Genomic DNA, 16,379 nt, shown 5'->3' on the forward strand with positions numbered 1-16,379 from the left:
CGTTCAACATCAGACCACATATACTTCCTGAGGCATCTGATTGGTCAATATATAACTTGAATAATTTTGCATTGAAGAAAAAATATCATGAAATAAAATCTGGATTAGCAAGAGCATGTTAAAAACATGGCGGAAAAGCAAGAAAGGTTAGGTTTTGGTCACAAACACAACTGCCACCGTGCTTTTCATCAGTGGCAGTCTTATCGCCGGCCAGCAGCAGCTCTAATTGGACGATGTGTAAATGTCTACAGACGGCGGACATCCAGATCAAGAGCCACTGGCTGCCCAGTAGGCTGGAGCACACCCTGCGCTGCAACCACGGCCTAACCCAATAACTTATTCTTCGCCTTTGTTGTGCGCATTGCTTTTCTTGTATACTGTAAGTAGTGCAGCGAGGAGAATGTGCTGTCTTCTTTGCATTCTTCCTCCACCCAGAGAGAGCTCGGAGTAGAACCGCCTCTCCTCCACATCTAGAGGAGCCAGTGGGAGCCATGTCCCACTGGGCGGAGGCCCGGGGAAGATCCAGGACACGCTGGAGAGAATACGTCTCTTGCCTGGCCTGGGAACTGGTTGGGGTCCCCTCAGAAGAGCTGGAAGATGTGGTGAGGGAATTCTGGGCATCTTTATTTAGACTGCAACCCCAGCGACCTGGTCCCGGATAAGCGGAGGAAGATGCATGGATGGATGTATTCTTCTAAGCATCAACCACAATTTGTCAAGACACATGTCACTGAGTCGCTGTGGTGCTATCAACGGGATGATGAGTTTTGCGCAGCATCAATACCGTCTCCCCATTTGTACATACGGCCGAGATTGCCAGATTGATGTCTGGTCATTGCCGGGCCCCCTGGCCCATCTCAACAGCCCTCTTTGAGTGCCCGCGCTGCTTCTTCACGATTTCTAGCAATCGGACAGTGGCAGTGGGACAGCACATGGCAGCTGGGGGGTGGGGGGTGGTGGGGCTGGAATGTGGCAGTCTGAAATCAGTTGATCATAAGACAAACCACATGTCACTCGACTGCCACTGCACAACCTGCAAATGTGATGTCAAAAAAAAAATTCTGCGTACGTTGTTTAAAAATACAACTGAGGTTTAAAAAATACAACTGTCACCTCCTGGTTACAAATGCCTCCGAGTAGTCACCTGCCGAATTTGCCAAAAAAAAACCTGCATTTAGATCGCCGCATGGTGGTATTTTGGGATATGTGACCGCAGTCTTATTCTGACAGCTATATTGACTTAGTAATAGCTGTTTATTTTTTTATGGAAGTCTGTCGGATTTGGACTTCTTGGGGGATGCGGGTACTTCCTGTTTGGAACGCGAGGGGGAGGCGTCAATGGGTTAAATTAATCTGCCAACTAGTGCTCAATCAATGCTGTGACATTTAATGGATTACTTGTTTAAAGACGAGATTTATTACACCTCGTCCACAACGATTTTGAACATTGTGAACATATCCATGATTTTTTCAGGTTGTTCTACTCAGCTTCTCTCGGTAATCATTTAAAAAAAATGTTTAAATCAGTATTTTATGAAACTGAGCAAACTTATTGACATCATGCATATAATATAATATATTTATATATTTACACTAGATTCATAATCTAGTGAAACTAACTAAAGTTCACTCCTCCCACATCATCAACAACCAAATTTACTTAAACAAATTGAAGTATTGTAGTCCTGATGGTAATCCAAAAGACACATGCTTAATCATGCCAAAATTTGACTTCTTAAAAATTAAAACAACTGGTTTAACCCTTGTGCTATCCTAGGCATTTTAATGTTGGGAGTCGGGTCATCTAGACCCACTAGACAGTGCTCTGAACCTTTTTTCTTCAATGATTTGTGATCTACACTGGTGTCCATGGATTACATGAAATCTTTCCACCTTTATCCACCTTTGTCATGGTAGGGAGAACACGTCAATGTAAGGGTGGGGTCATCTAAGATACCACAAGGTATAATATTTTCCACTCCAAAGGGTTGTCATGATTACAAAAAACACATCAAGAACATCTTTGACACCAAGCTGTGTATATGTTTATTTTTTTTAATAAAATCTGATTCTTTAACATTAGAATCAACTGGAAACTAATCCTTTCTGACACTAGTGGCTTTTTACGGAACTGTCGCATTTGGTACTTAGTGATTGGAATCAAATTCTGGAACATATCAGGTTTTTTTTTAAGACAAAAATTGTAACAATTAAAATATATTCTAATGGGCAATCAATTTATTTGCCATCCCATTCAGTGCACAACAAGGAATAGGTAGTTTTTAAAAGAAATACCATCAAAAAAATTCTCATTGACAAATTAAAGAATAATGTTATTCTTCAGAAAAATTACATTTATACTTATCTGCTATGTCATGTTACAACAATGATCTTCTTTACAGACATTAATTGTACACAATACAACAAAATTACGCAGATATATTAAACTTATTACCTAAAACAATTAAATGCATTGAAGAAGAAAAAAAGAAAAGAAACAAAATATTTGTTTCATAATCGTACATAGAGATTTTTGCAGTTTTGCATGCAGGAGTGGAAAAGAAGCAAACTTGTATAATCCCACCTACTGACTTTTTACATTTTATATTTTTGCATGGTTGTCAAAGTCCGATTCTGTTCAAATCCTGTGCTGATTTTTTGTGAAGTAACAAAAGAAAAATGCATTAAGTATTGCATTAAAAATTGAAGATATCACAATTTGAAACACAATTTATTTTGCTATTCAAACATGTCTATTGAACACAATTGTTGCTAGAAAAATCCTTCAGTTTTTTCAGCGAACACAATAGCATCCTTATTTTTCTTTGCTTAATGGAATCAGTCCAGCACCGCTGCAGATGACAGGAGAAAGTCACAGAGGGAGAAGCTTCGTTGGCAGCCGGCACTTTTTCACATGGTTTCCACTCAAACAGATAGGCAGCATGACAGGCCAGTCAATAGAAGTCAGCAGTGATTATGCAAGTTGCTTATGCCTAATGAGAAAGGTCAGCGCATTGCCAAGAGAATGGGACACTTGCCCAGTCTCACACTGAGATGTACAGTACACACAGTGCTCCAGAATATGTGCTGCAGAAATAAATATTTCTCATTCTGGCTCTGCTAAAAAGTTCAGTTGGAAACATTTTTACAGGAAATGAAGGCAATCTATATAAACCTAGCTTGGAAGCTAGTGCAAACATATAGTTTGGTGCAGTTTATGCAAAGTAAACCAATAAGATGGGAGGAATGCTAATTCATGTTAATTGTTAAACATAAGTTTTAAAAATTCAAAATCCATCAATTAGGCAACATGTTTTAACCTACAACCCTTTAAATGCTTCCTACTGATGGCTTGTCACCATGGTAACATAGCCGATTGCCAGAGAGGTTGTAGAAAGATGTGACTTTACCATTAAACCCTCACATGCTATTTCAGTAGTAAGTCAGTACATTGGTGGTTTTATATCTTTAAATTGGGATGTGAATTAGGATTAAAAAGATTGTGTTAAGCAGATTGAACCCTTTAACACCAGAGATGTTGCAGAGATGTTGCACCAAAATAATGCACACTCAAGACATACAGTAACCGTTCAATTGTTTTCGCGATCAACGTGAATCAGCTGATTTCGACGTTGAGAAAAGTAGCTTTTCTTATCGGCTCAGCACCGATATGCAACGCATTACTAGCATAAAGTGTTACATAACTGTGCAAAGCCGCTTCTCTCTGTGACAGAATCAGGGGAACCAACTAGCTAATAACTCAAAGACTAGAGTAGACTAAGACACTTAGCTCAAATACATTTTTGACTCTACTTTATTTTCTTATGACACTTGAGACCTAGCATGAACTTGTAACTCAAGCCATGAGACTTTACTTGAACTTTACTTGAACAAACTTTGCAGTTACTTTTGGATTTATGACCAAAGACTACATTTTACTTTTTCCTCCAATATTTCAGTCATGACTTACTTAGGACTTGACTTTTAGTTCTAAGACATTAGACTAGATGTGAAAGTTGATGTGTGCGTTCAGGGTGACCAAGTATTTGAAACAGATTACTTATGTTGAGAATTGACTTGGACATTTAAAATAAATCCGAAGTCTTTACTGCCTAATCAAATATTTAAGATTTGACTTAATTTTTGGTTGTAAGACATAGACTTGAGAGCGATCGACAGGTGGAGCCGTTGACCCTTGAGAATGGAAGATTGCAATTTTGGCTCTGCCTGCCCACGTGTGGAAGTGTCCTTGGGCAAGACACTGAACCCAGATTCCTCCTGGTGGTTATAGGATGGCACCAGTGTTAGGCAGTGAGGTTGTCATCAGTGTGTGAATGTGTGTGTGTATGGTTGAAGAGGACTATGACTGTAAATGGCTTTTGGCCTTCAAGGACGGTAGAAAAGCACTATTTAAATCGACACTATTTACCATTTACCAAGGTCGATATGTGTTTGTGGTGACCAGACAATTGAAACATGACTTGACTTAGATGATTGATTAGAGCCATGACAGTTGATTTTTGCGATTTGACTTGAACTTGTTAAACCTCTTACCAGAGACTTGAAATTTGATAGAATCTTTTAAGAGCTAAGATCTGACTCACACTCCTGGTGGTTATAGGCTAGCACCAATGTTGGGCAGCAGAGCTGCCAAAAGTGTGTCAACATGTTGGCATTGCTGAATGGGACCATCACTATTGAAGGCCTTCAATAAAGGTAGAAAAAAGGCTTTTTATGGAAACGCCATGTACCATTTACCAAGGTCAATATGTGCTTGAGGTGACCAGATAACTGAAACTTGCCTTGATCTGTTTGACAAGACCCTTGAGAGTTGATTTAGCTGTTTTAGACGTGCGATATGACATGAAATTGCAACTTTACTCGAACTTCTCACCAGTCTTGAAATTTGATTTCTTGTTTTAAGACCTAAGTTTTGACTTGGACTGCTAATGGTCATAGGTTGGTGCCCGTGTCAGGTAACAAAGTCGTCTTCAGTGTGTGAATGTGTGTGCATTGGTGAATGGGACAGTAACTGAAAAGCACTTTGGACCTTCAAGGACGGTAGAAAACCGCTTCATAAGTATATGCTATTTACTATTTACCATGTGTTTGAAGTGACCAGAAAAATGAAATTTGACTTGACCCTTACTTATTTTTGTGTGTTGTATAGGTGTTTACTATGACCTGTCGCTCACAGCACGCCTGTAGAAAAAAAATGTACCTGAACATTTTTGCCTCACGGGTTGTCCACGATCTTAACATTTTGTACAGATTTGCCCATTTTTCGCCCGCAGATGGCCCATATCCACCTGTTGGAGCAGTTGTGACCACGGCAATGGACATGTGATTTGACTTGAACTTCTCATGAGAGTCTTGATATTTAATTTTTTTTTCCTTTAGGATTTAAGATTTGACTATGTCTTGAAAACTGGCTTTTAGGGAGTGACGAGTTGAGCTCTCACAATAATAAACTTTGATAGCCATTGTCTCCATACGTTAGCATTTGAGCAGCTTCAAAAGTATTTTAGTAATGGTGAAAGAAATGTTTGACTCATTAATTGTTTATGCTTAGAGCCAATCAAATCATGTTTTTTTTTTCTATAACACCTCCACCTCTCAAACTGGGCTGCATTTGGTTGACAGACGCAGCATCTATTCCACACCTTATTTTTTTCCGCTCGTTGCTTAAATGTGTTGTGATTGCGTTGGTGTGGCGACGTTGTGCTGGGTGGAAGGGGGGGGGGGGGGGTTAGGGTATGGAGACGGGATGGAGGGGAGGGGGGGGGGGTGTAGCAGAGAAAAGCATTCTGCAGTGAAAATGTGCTCCCACTGAAGCGTAGAGAGACTGCAGCAGAGTGAACGAGCCTGTGCACCACCTGCAGTCGAGTGTGTGTGTGAGTGTGTGTGTGTGTGTGAAAGAGAGAGCAGGAAATAATCACCCAAGACACAATGATTCAACACCCCGCTCCTCTCCTCCTCCATCCTCTTTTCCTCTCCTCCCTTCTTCACTCCCTTCGACCCAATTCTGCACACACACCACAATCCTCACCCTGCGCCTGCCTCGCATCAGCCGCTGCACGTCTGTTTTGCTTGCTTGTGCGCCCATGTGTGTGCATTCGCCACTCGTCTGCTCAGTATTCTCCAACACACCTCCTCTGTTTCAGATTTCCTTTTTGTGATTCCCCTCCACTCCTGGTGTTTCATTCACTCCAGGCATTCAGCCCCTCTCCATCGCTACTTGATGCATGCCTTTCTTGGTGTCATCCTCTTCTCTCAGGCTTTAACTCCGGTTTCAACTCTGGAACATCGACACTGACTGAATATGCCCCCACCCACCCCCCAAAACCCCATTCTGTAATCCATGCTGCTTCTTTCTTTTTTCCTCCAAGTTCTCCCCTTCTCTACACCCTCCTCACTCAGTTGCTCCCCTCCTCCCGCTCTAAGTGCTGCAGCATCGGTGCATGTGTGTGTGTGTGTGTGTGCAAAGACATAAAGCGGCACCGAGCAAAAGAAGGCGCACAAGTGTGTGCCACCGGAGTGTGTGAGCGCAAGCGCCAGGGGAACCTGCGCCTTGGAGAGAGGCAGCCATGCACTCAGACGGGGGGCTTTTTTAGCTGGCGGAGAGTCTGGGCATTTGCAGGTGTGTGTTCCGTGGGAGACTGCGAGCGAGGGTATGCCAGCATGCGTGCGTGTAGCACTGTGGTCGATCAGAGACGGGCTCTTGGCGTTATGCGGCCGACGGTGCACTTTGAGGACTGACTCATCCAGCCCGAGCTGCAAAGACGGGGACGGACGGATGGACAGATGGGTAGACGGTCCTTAGCTCTAGATACTCCAGGTCCCTCTAGACCATGTAAAGGTCTAGCCTTTTTTTTCATAGGATGCCAGAAGCCCTCACTAATTGGAATTGCAGACACTCAACCAGACCAACCAAATTTGCTTGAAAACCCCTGAAAGGAAAAGAAATCATCATCTCCATGGTCTAGGAGAAGCAGGATCTCTTGCATCTGCGTGGTCTTTGCCTGCTTGATATCTTTTTTTTTTTTTTTTTTTACGCATTAAAGGCAGTTACAGGATCCTATCCCAGAACAGCCAGGCGAGATAAGAGGCTGGCAGACAAGACGGGACGGGCATGGCTCGCCTCAACTGGTGCCTGGCTGCTGTCATCAGCTGGGGCAAGTTCCTCTTTTCCTGCTTCTTTCCTCTGCGGGGAGCCAAGCGAGACAAGGTAAGAGCTGAGTCCGGGCGCTGAGATAGAGAGCCTAAGAAGAGATTGAGCGGACTTATAGGATTCTACGGTTAATGCAAATGTTGCTACCCTTCTCAACATATCCAGACGTCGCTCATTGGTTTTAGAATGGGTCCATAACAATCTTTCTCCATGCCGCACTCTTCATGGATAGGCCTCGGTGTCAATACCACCACTCAACCATGGCTTGCGTACACTTGATCTTATCGAAAAACGCTGTAGTTGAGTTGATCGTTGAAGGGATTATTTTCTGCAGGTTCTGGTTGTTGCTAGCTTTTAAAAGCCAATATGGAGGCATGTGGGTCAAGTTTTTGGGGGTTTCTCAAAAGCTAGTCTTCCTAATGGGATGAGGTCACCTTGTATTTCCAGCTGCATAATTATAATAAAGGATATCATTATTCCAAAGGCCCTGTAGATATTTTGTGTTTAGGTTGTAAATCGGTCATGACATGCTTGTTCCATTTGAAGGCCAAACTCAAAGAGGTACCACCAATGAAATAGCCAGTCATTCCTTTTCTTAAGTATCTGATGAGTTAAAAATAACAGCTTAGTTTCAACAAGACGACTTGCTAAGGGTCTTTGCTGCAGAGACCCCCTAAAAGGCTTTTCTTGGGGGAACCTTTAAAAAAAAGTATCATTTCGGAACTTTAGCATCCTGGGTACAACCCCTCGAATATCCTCTGGCAGTAGGATTCTGCTCCTTGTTACACCATAACACGGTGCTGCAGCTGCCACAGCCCAGAAATTCCTCCCACAAGCACCGACTGAAGAACCCACCCTCCCACACCAGTCCCAACCCCCTCCTCGCCCAATTGCTGCAGCTCCTTATCTCTACACCCGTGCTCACCCCCCCCCCCCCCCCCCCAAACACACACATTCCCTGTCGCACTCTCTTTTCCACAGTAGCTGTATTTAAATGTGTGTAGAGCTTGTTAATGCCTTTACACGCACACACTTCCATTTTATGTTCTTTCCTTTCCTCTTGGCCCTTTTTCCCCGACATCTAGAATAAAGCATTTTCCATTTTGTTTTGCATGAGCCACATATGTTCCGTTCTTGTTCCAGCTGGACAAGTTCCTGTTACCTGGGATATAACCTTGTTGGGGTTTGGGTATCCTCCACCTATAGGTCAATGTTGTCCCTTTCAAAGGATTTTTTCCCCCCCATGATATCTTTTGCCTATTACTTGGACATTTAAGACATTTAAGACTAATCATGCCGTATCACACGAATTACACAAATCAACGTTTGCTCAAATGTCAAGACATCTGGCTTGACGTTTGAGGAAGTTGTCAGTATTGTCTAGATGAGTGTCATAAAAATCTTTGGGTCATCTTTTGTAAAGAAAAACAGTAGCTTTTAAAAAGCTGAACAATGCAGCTGTTGTGCCTGATGTGGCTGTTTTTTTGTCTCCCACTGCACCAATCATAAAACACAATGCTCTGTCGTGCTTGGACATTTTTCATCACCCATGAACAGAGTGTAATTATACGTGTATAATGCCCTAGGCATAAACTAGGTGTATGACCCTCTCTCAGCCAGCCATTTAAAATAACCGCAAACAGTTGTTTTTTTGGAACTATTTTCTTGGTTTTTTATTTAGTGTGATTCATCTTCCAGTGGAAAATATACATAGACATGTCAAAAATTAGTCTATGAGATAGTTGGACATAGTCACAGATTCAGGAAGTTGTCCCTTTAAAAATATGAGTTTGGTACGTGATGTTCATCATAGACACACTTCAATTGTTTACACTCTTATTATTTTATTTGATGCAGACTAAATACATGCAGCTATACCACCTGTTTAAACTGGTTGTCAGTACACTTGTCCGCAGCCTTAAACAGTCAGACTGCCCTCTCTCCACCATAACAAAGATCTAAGAGCTGTCAAAGAATACCAGTGACAAGATTGTAGACCTAATCAAGACTAGAACCAATCTACAATAAGCAAGAGGCTTGGTTAGAAGAGATAAAATATTGGAGCAATTATACAAGATCTCAGCTGGTGGGGTATCACTGAAAGAGACCAGAGCTTCACATGTGAACTGGTCAATGACCTGTACATAGCTGGGACCACACTAAGAAGAGGATTACTTATAGCACATTGCATCGTTATGGATTCAAATCACTTCAAAGCTTAAACCAGCACATGTTCAGACCCGTGTAAAGTTATCCAGAAACCATCTGGAGGATTCAGAGGAGGATTGACAGAATGGCATGTGCTCATATGAGACCAAAATGGAACTGTTTGGTATAATTGCCACTTGGCATGTTTGGGATGAATGCTGAGTTGCATCCCAAGAACACCATACCTACTGTGAAGCATGGAGGTGGAAATATCATCATTTAGGGCTGTTTTTTCCCCTTTATTTTTAAAAGGATAAATTGGGCCGTGTATGGTGAGATTTGGGACAAAAAACTCTATCAGTGAGAGGGTTGAGGATTAAACATGGCTGGATCTCCCAGCATGACAATGACCCAAAACACATCCTCTCGGCAACCAAGGAGTGGCTACGTAAAAACCATGTCAAGGTTCTGGAGTTGCTTGGCCAGTCTCCAGACCTTGATCCAATGGAGAATCTGGATGGAGTTGAAATTCCGTGTTGCCCAGCAACAGGCCCCAAAACTTTGCAGTTTCTGAGAAGATTTGCATGGACTAACGGACTAATGTATACAAACCTCATGAAGATCTAAAAGAAACAAGTAGACCTCTGTCTTTACACATCAGAGTTACACTATACAGTCTTCAGTACATTATACAGTACTAAGTATATATTTTTAGGTTTGTCTCTTAGAATTGAAGTGTACCAAATGAACCTTACAGACTACCCGTCATTCAAAATGGGTCAGCTTTGATCCGAACACAAGATAAGGGTTAAGTGGGACAACTTGCTGAATCAATGACTATAATACTTTTTTTTTTAACTCCACTATATTTTTCTTGAAAAGCAAAAATTGTTAGAATGAATTCCATATGGTACAATGGTCATTGGTTTACATTCATAAACTGTTTTTTTTTTTTTTTTTTTTATCTTTATCAAGGCCCTAAAGCACTTTACTGTCAAAATCTTATTCACACACAAACATACACATATATGATCACTTTGGTCAAATGCGACCCTTAGTCTTTCCATTAAGTCCATTACTAGACTGGCTTGTGATCTATGACATGTGTTTCATTCACCACATGTCATAGGCCAATTGAGAGATTGCTTGTGATAGTTCAATCCAAGTAGACCAACATCTAACTTCCATTGACTGCTTTGACCAGGAGTGCGCAAGGGTGCCTAGACTAAACCAAAAAGGAACAAAACAAAACCCTACTCAGCCTTTCTGTTGGGCTCTTGGCCAAAATGTATTTAGGACACACATTAAAGGGTAAATCATGTACACTTATGTAGCATTTTACTACCTTCTTAGAAGGCCCAAAGCATTTTACAGTCACAGTCTTATTCACCCATGCACACAAACTCATTCTCACTCTGCTGCTGAATACTGGTGCCAAATTATAACCACCAGGAGCAACGTGGGATTCCGTGTCTTACCCAAGGACACTGCGACACATGGGTGGAGAGTGCAGGAACCAAACTTGTGAACTTCGGATCAGAGGTCGACCACTTTACCTCTGCACCACCGCTTCCATTACCCAACCTAAACTAGCTTTATGATATTTAGTGCGTATAAGGACTGTAGGACCTTTACTATGACCATCACCTGTTTTGTGAAATTTGGGCCACATTTGGCTTCCATGCATGGCATATGCCATCGCCAATTTAGATCAGTGTCTGAATTGTCTGTGGAAACTTCAAGACATGGCACATATATTTGGCCCATACAATTTTAGCTAGGCCTCTGATATTAGGACCATAAAACACCTACCACAAATAGACACAGCTGTTTTGTGACATTTAGTATGGATGTTGTATTAATTTCACTGATGATTGTTTTTCTCTACTATAAAGTGGCTTTGATTTAATTTGATTTGATTTGGTTTGATTTTATTTGATCTGCATGACCTGTCATAATTCAACCTAGACGGGTCTTCTGAACACTAGGTGACAAAAACACTAAATACCACAACAAAGCACACACTGGGATGACCACTTAAGTGGCCATCAACCACTTACACCCTTGCATTACTTGCTTCATTTTAGCCACATAATTGCCAGTCGTACTTTTTATTCAAAGACCAACACCGTAAAAATGTATGTACAACATGCACATCTAGAAAACTTTTTAATGCCATAGAATCTGATTTGTCTATTTTAAGTTGCAGCTGCATAAAATTAACAATTTTAGAGTAAAAAATTTACTGTGACACAACTGCTGAAAAATTTCTCCATCATTGCCTGTTTTGTTGACTTGCCCGTAATAGTTTTTGAAGTCTATGTTTTGGGTATCTCCCTGCAATTCACCCCCAAATGCAGTCTTAATACTGGTCACATGGCCAACTGGGAAGTGAAAGTGGAGAGTTAAGGTGATGTTTTCCCTCCAAGGGCTGCCGAGAGGTTTTCAGTTTCTATGGCAACGTGGCTTACGTAGACCCCACATGACAGGCCTGGCCTGGGTTACTATAGGAGATGGGGGGGGGGGGGGGGGTTGATTGTAAATGTATGTGGGAAATGGGGAGGGAGTCATGAAGGTTTTTTTTTTGTTTCGTTTCTATGGTGACACTACTGAGACTCAGTGGACAAGAAACCTTCTCTTCCTTTTTTGTTTTCTCCTCTTCACTCTTTACATCTGTTCCAATGATCTCATGCATAATTTGCTCTGCTCTTGCCCTAATTTTTACCTTCAGGATCCTTCCTCCTTTTTACTGATTTTCTCCTCATCTTCTTTTATTCATCTTGCCTCTCCTCATGAGTGGCCTTGGACTGAATTTCCTCCTCTTTTGTCCCCTTCCCTTCTTCTTTGCTTGTCACTTATATATTTAGTATTTACCCGCCTTTGTATCTGTTTAACTAATGGTCACCCCCCCCCCCCCCCCCCCTCCGCTTCCATCTGCAAATTTCCCATCGGGCAGCACTCGACGCCACCAACAGCATGATGGGAAACCCCTCTGCTTGACTGGTCCCTTATTCTTTGCCTCCTTTCTGAAGCATACGCACGGCGTCATCATTCGTCGCGTTTCTCCAACTCTCTCAACTTGTCTTATGCCATGAATGGGAAGCTCTGGGCCACCGTTCAGAATGATAGATGCTTTGTTATTACAGCATTAAAGCTTTAATGTGATGGATTTCCCCAGTGCTGGGAGAGGAGACTGCAAAGTCAATGTGGAACACATCCATTTGTGCTAAACTTAAAGTCTCTTTCTCTAGTAGTTTCTGCTCTGTGATGGATTTTGCTGCGAGTTGTTGTGTTTTGTGAGTTTCCTAACCTTAACCAAGTTGTGTCTTCCTGTCCATTTGCATTCCACAAATGAGTCAACATCGCAAAACTGCTTTTAGTTATAAAAAGACCTCATGTTGTCCAGTTTTGTGTGTGCTCTTGGGTTAGGACACCACTAGAGGCTGCTAGCAACCCAGTTTAGAAGAACCAGCTGCGGGGAAACGGTTGTCCGTCAAACGCACATACTCAAACCAATTCAAGAATCAACTCAGGAGGTAATATGACTTACAGCACACTCGCCGGGCTTTCACCAGAGCTGCCTGGTTTGCTGACATTATGTAAATATAACACGCATGGAGAAAGAGAAGGTCATAAACACACACAGAGATTATATGTCAGGTTGGCCTGTGGATCGAGGTAACTGTTACAGTGGAAGTGATGGAGAGCAGCGTGGATCAATAGAGGGTGTTTTCTTGAAATGAATTGGCTCTTAGCCCTTTATGGATCTGACTTTGGAGTGATGTAATGTGCCTGCACCAGTGGTGTAATGTTGATTCAGTGCTCAGCTTCATACAGCCACACAGATACACATAATGCAGTGTTTGCATTATGTGTATGCAAACGCACAGATAGGAAAAACACAGATTTAGGGGTACAGTGATGGAAAAGAGAGTACAAAAGTTTGAACATGAAGAAAAGCAGCCTGATGGAAGCAACTGAACTTTGAAAAAGAATTAAACAAGGACAGATCTTTGAAATGTTAAGAAAAATTTCTTTGTGATACGAAAATGTGCATGAAATAGTCCATAGTCTTTTGGTGATTAGGGGAAGATGACGTGTTTATCCAGGTGGGATAAGCTTGGACCATAGATGGATAAATCCTCAGAGCCTAGACGCTGGTAGCCGTTGTAAAGTTTTGTAAAGTTGGATGTGCATATTCTGCATCTAAAATGAAAGCGTTTTCTTTCTAATTACTAGTTAGCCCTCTGGAGAATGTGTGTGTATGTGTTAACCTGGGGGCAGTGCTGGCTGCGCAGACTCTTCCTGGAAGGGGCTGTTCTCACTGGTCAACGTCAGCTTGTAAGGACCCAGTGGTCTTTTTGCCCAAGGCTTTTTCTTTATCAGCTTTATTCTAATTCAATTCAATTCAATTCAATTTTATTTGTATAGCCCAAATTCACAACAACGGTCGTCTCGATGGGCTTCGTGTCAGAAATTGAAAAAGCGGAACATAAAGTCAAAAGGATCATGAATACATAGAATTCGGATATATAAAATACTTGGTGTCATTGAATTCTGACCGGGCACCAACCGCAATTAATCATTTCTCCATGATCAAATTTCAATTTGTGTGTGTTATCCAGCTGTCACTACCAAATCTGAGTCCTTGATTGGTCAAAGTTAGACCTGGTTTCATTTGGAACGTGCATTGAATGGACACGTGTTTTGTCCATGCAGCCCACATACGGCAATAGAAACTTGTGTAGCTATGCGTGAAATTGAGAGTTTTCAACGTGGAAGTTTCGAAAGGAAGTGGTCGCTTGAACGCTCGTTGCGGAGGGCGATGTGAACAAAGCTCGAGAGTAGAGTAGAATGTCATACCTGGCAGATGAAATGAAAGAAAAGAAAAAAAAGTGAGAATTTCTAACTGGAAATTAAGTATTATCACAGCTTTACAAGCAGGGAAAACTTTGGTAGCACAGAAGGTTTATTTACCTCATATTTTGACCACATATTCCCGTAATGTGTACAGTGATGACTTAACTTCTGTGAGCATTGCTGCTGTCTCACAGGAGCAGATCTGGAAACAGGAAGGGGCTCCAGATGAAAAATTGAAGTGACATTAGCACGAACATATGTGAGCACGCTTCAGAGCACGAGGTCGAGGGAAGGAGAGGTGAGGTATGCAAGGAAGTAAGGAGGGGGGGGTCAATGAATAGAGCGTTCTTCTGTGTTTGTGTGTGTGTGGGGGGGTAAATAGACGATAAAGCAAAGGAGGAGGGAACAAGGACCATTTCAGGAGAGTTTTGGAAGACGGAGAAGTAAAGGCCAGCATTAACCTCCACCCACCTTCCCTCCAGCTGCTTGGTGGAGTAAAGTTGCCACTCTTGAAGAGAAAGAGTGAGTGAGCAAATTGGAGGGAGAAATAGCCGGAGTGGAAAGGAGGGGCGGGAGCTCCCATAGAGGAGACTGACTGAGACCATCAGATAGACGAAGCGGCTATAACACAACCCTGAGCGCTCTTCTGTGCATCCCTCACATCTGGCGTGGATATGAGTCGCCGAAACCCGAGCGGAGGGAATTTCTGGGAATTCTGTGGATTTTGGATCTAAGAACCCGAGGCACCTTTTTTTTCTTTTTTTTTTTTAGTAAAGGATGCCCTCTGTTTCTCTATCGCTGCCCTCCGCTCTGGCTGGGAGGGCCAGGACCTGGGTTTGCCTGTCCTGCTTGTTCTGGGTAAGAAACAAGTGTGCAAAGACATACGACAAAGACATTTAGAACGAGATTGTAGATGGTGTAAGTGACTCCAGGGAAGTATTCCTCTAAAGTGGGTGGAGCTTGTAAGAATTCATCGTTGAAAGGTTGGCTTCTTTGTGTATTTGTGTCGGTTCAAAGTTGAAAAGAACCCTCTTGACATCAACAGTCCGACATTTGGATCCTTATCTCGTTGACCATGCATCTGTGTATTCTTGTGTTTTCAAGTCCACGCTGCCTCTGCGTAGCGGCTATTTATGGGTTCTCCTGTATAATTTAATCTGCCACTGCTCACTTTTCTGCTTCTATCTGGGAATGACTATGTCAGGAACAGGGGGGTTTCCGTGCCAGCAAACCCCTGAATGGTTGTAGTTGACCAACCAAGACTCAAACACCAGACCTTCTCGTGTTTGTTGTGCTCAGTCACAAAAAGACAACTTAAACACTCCGATTGACACACGTGTGTCACAGCCCTCTGGGCTTGGTGTTTCCAGAATCTTCAACCCTAATGACTTTCAGTTAAGTCGATTCGTTGGTTGTTGTGTTGCAGAAAACGCCACAAAAGGATAGCGCCCGAGTGTAAATGAGGCATCTGCCCTACTTTCCTCAAGCTTGCTATGCAGAAGAGAACCATTTAAATGCAAAGGGAACAGAGGCAGGGTGGAGAGGAGCTCCCACGCACTTCACATGTAAGGCAAGACATTGAGTCGTCCAGATGCAAGGCCTCCGATGCGGCATCGTCCTTTCACTGCTGAATAAAAAGAGGGAAGCGTTGAAGAGGAAAGAGTGAGCAAAAATGTTGTGAGGTGTAGCGAGCAAAGAGGACATTTCCAAGAAAGCGCTGCAAATTTAGGGCATCAATTATTTATCAAGTTAAGGCCAAATATTAGATTTGACCATAAAAAAACCCTGAAAAGGCTGGCTGATTCCACAAGACTATATAAAGATTTTGTTTCTTTTTAACTGGTTAATAACACACAGTTTGACTAGTATTGTGAGTCCTGGTTTATTAGCAGTTTGGGAAACTATCAAACAACTCAACGTGTTGAATTCAGTAAAAAAGGCCAAAGGGTTTGAACCTCTTTCGTTTGCGGAAAAACAAACAGGAAATTGAAGACACTCCCAGGTAGTGATGGACCATGTAAGGCCATCACATATTCAGAAACAGTCATAGACCTGTTCTCAACCCTTGAACATTGGAACATTCACATCCTTTCAACAGCCACAACAGTTTATGGAATTACCGGAATTCCGATCAGATTACGAAGCGTAGAAAAGCAGCCTTTTGGCTGACATGCAACACTTTATGGAAATGAAGTTTTTA

At 42.3% G+C, this 16,379-nt stretch overlaps 1 protein-coding gene across 18 annotated transcripts in view; it reads left to right on the forward strand.

Moving 5' to 3' along the window:
- Positions 1–6,489: 6,489 nt before the first annotated feature.
- tns1a (tensin 1a) overlaps positions 6,490–16,379 on the forward strand; it is a 119,984-nt gene continuing 110,094 nt past the window's right edge. For 10 of the 18 annotated variants that reach the window (XM_078933322.1, XM_023964928.2, XM_023964932.2 and 7 more), the window contains exon 1: positions 6,490–7,228. In XM_078933322.1, coding sequence (XP_078789448.1) covers positions 7,133–7,228 — 96 coding nt within the window. In that variant the 5' untranslated portion in view covers positions 6,490–7,132. Of the gene's footprint in view, positions 7,229–14,766; positions 15,038–16,379 lie in introns of those variants that run through there. The other 8 variants (XM_023964926.2, XM_078933336.1, XM_078933353.1 and 5 more) reach the window with 3 other exon arrangements.

Source organism: Oryzias latipes, chromosome 2 (genome assembly GCF_053564925.1).
Source record: "Oryzias latipes strain Hd-rR chromosome 2, Olatipes_Hd-rR_3.1".
Classification (NCBI taxonomy): domain Eukaryota; kingdom Metazoa; phylum Chordata; class Actinopteri; order Beloniformes; family Adrianichthyidae; genus Oryzias; species Oryzias latipes.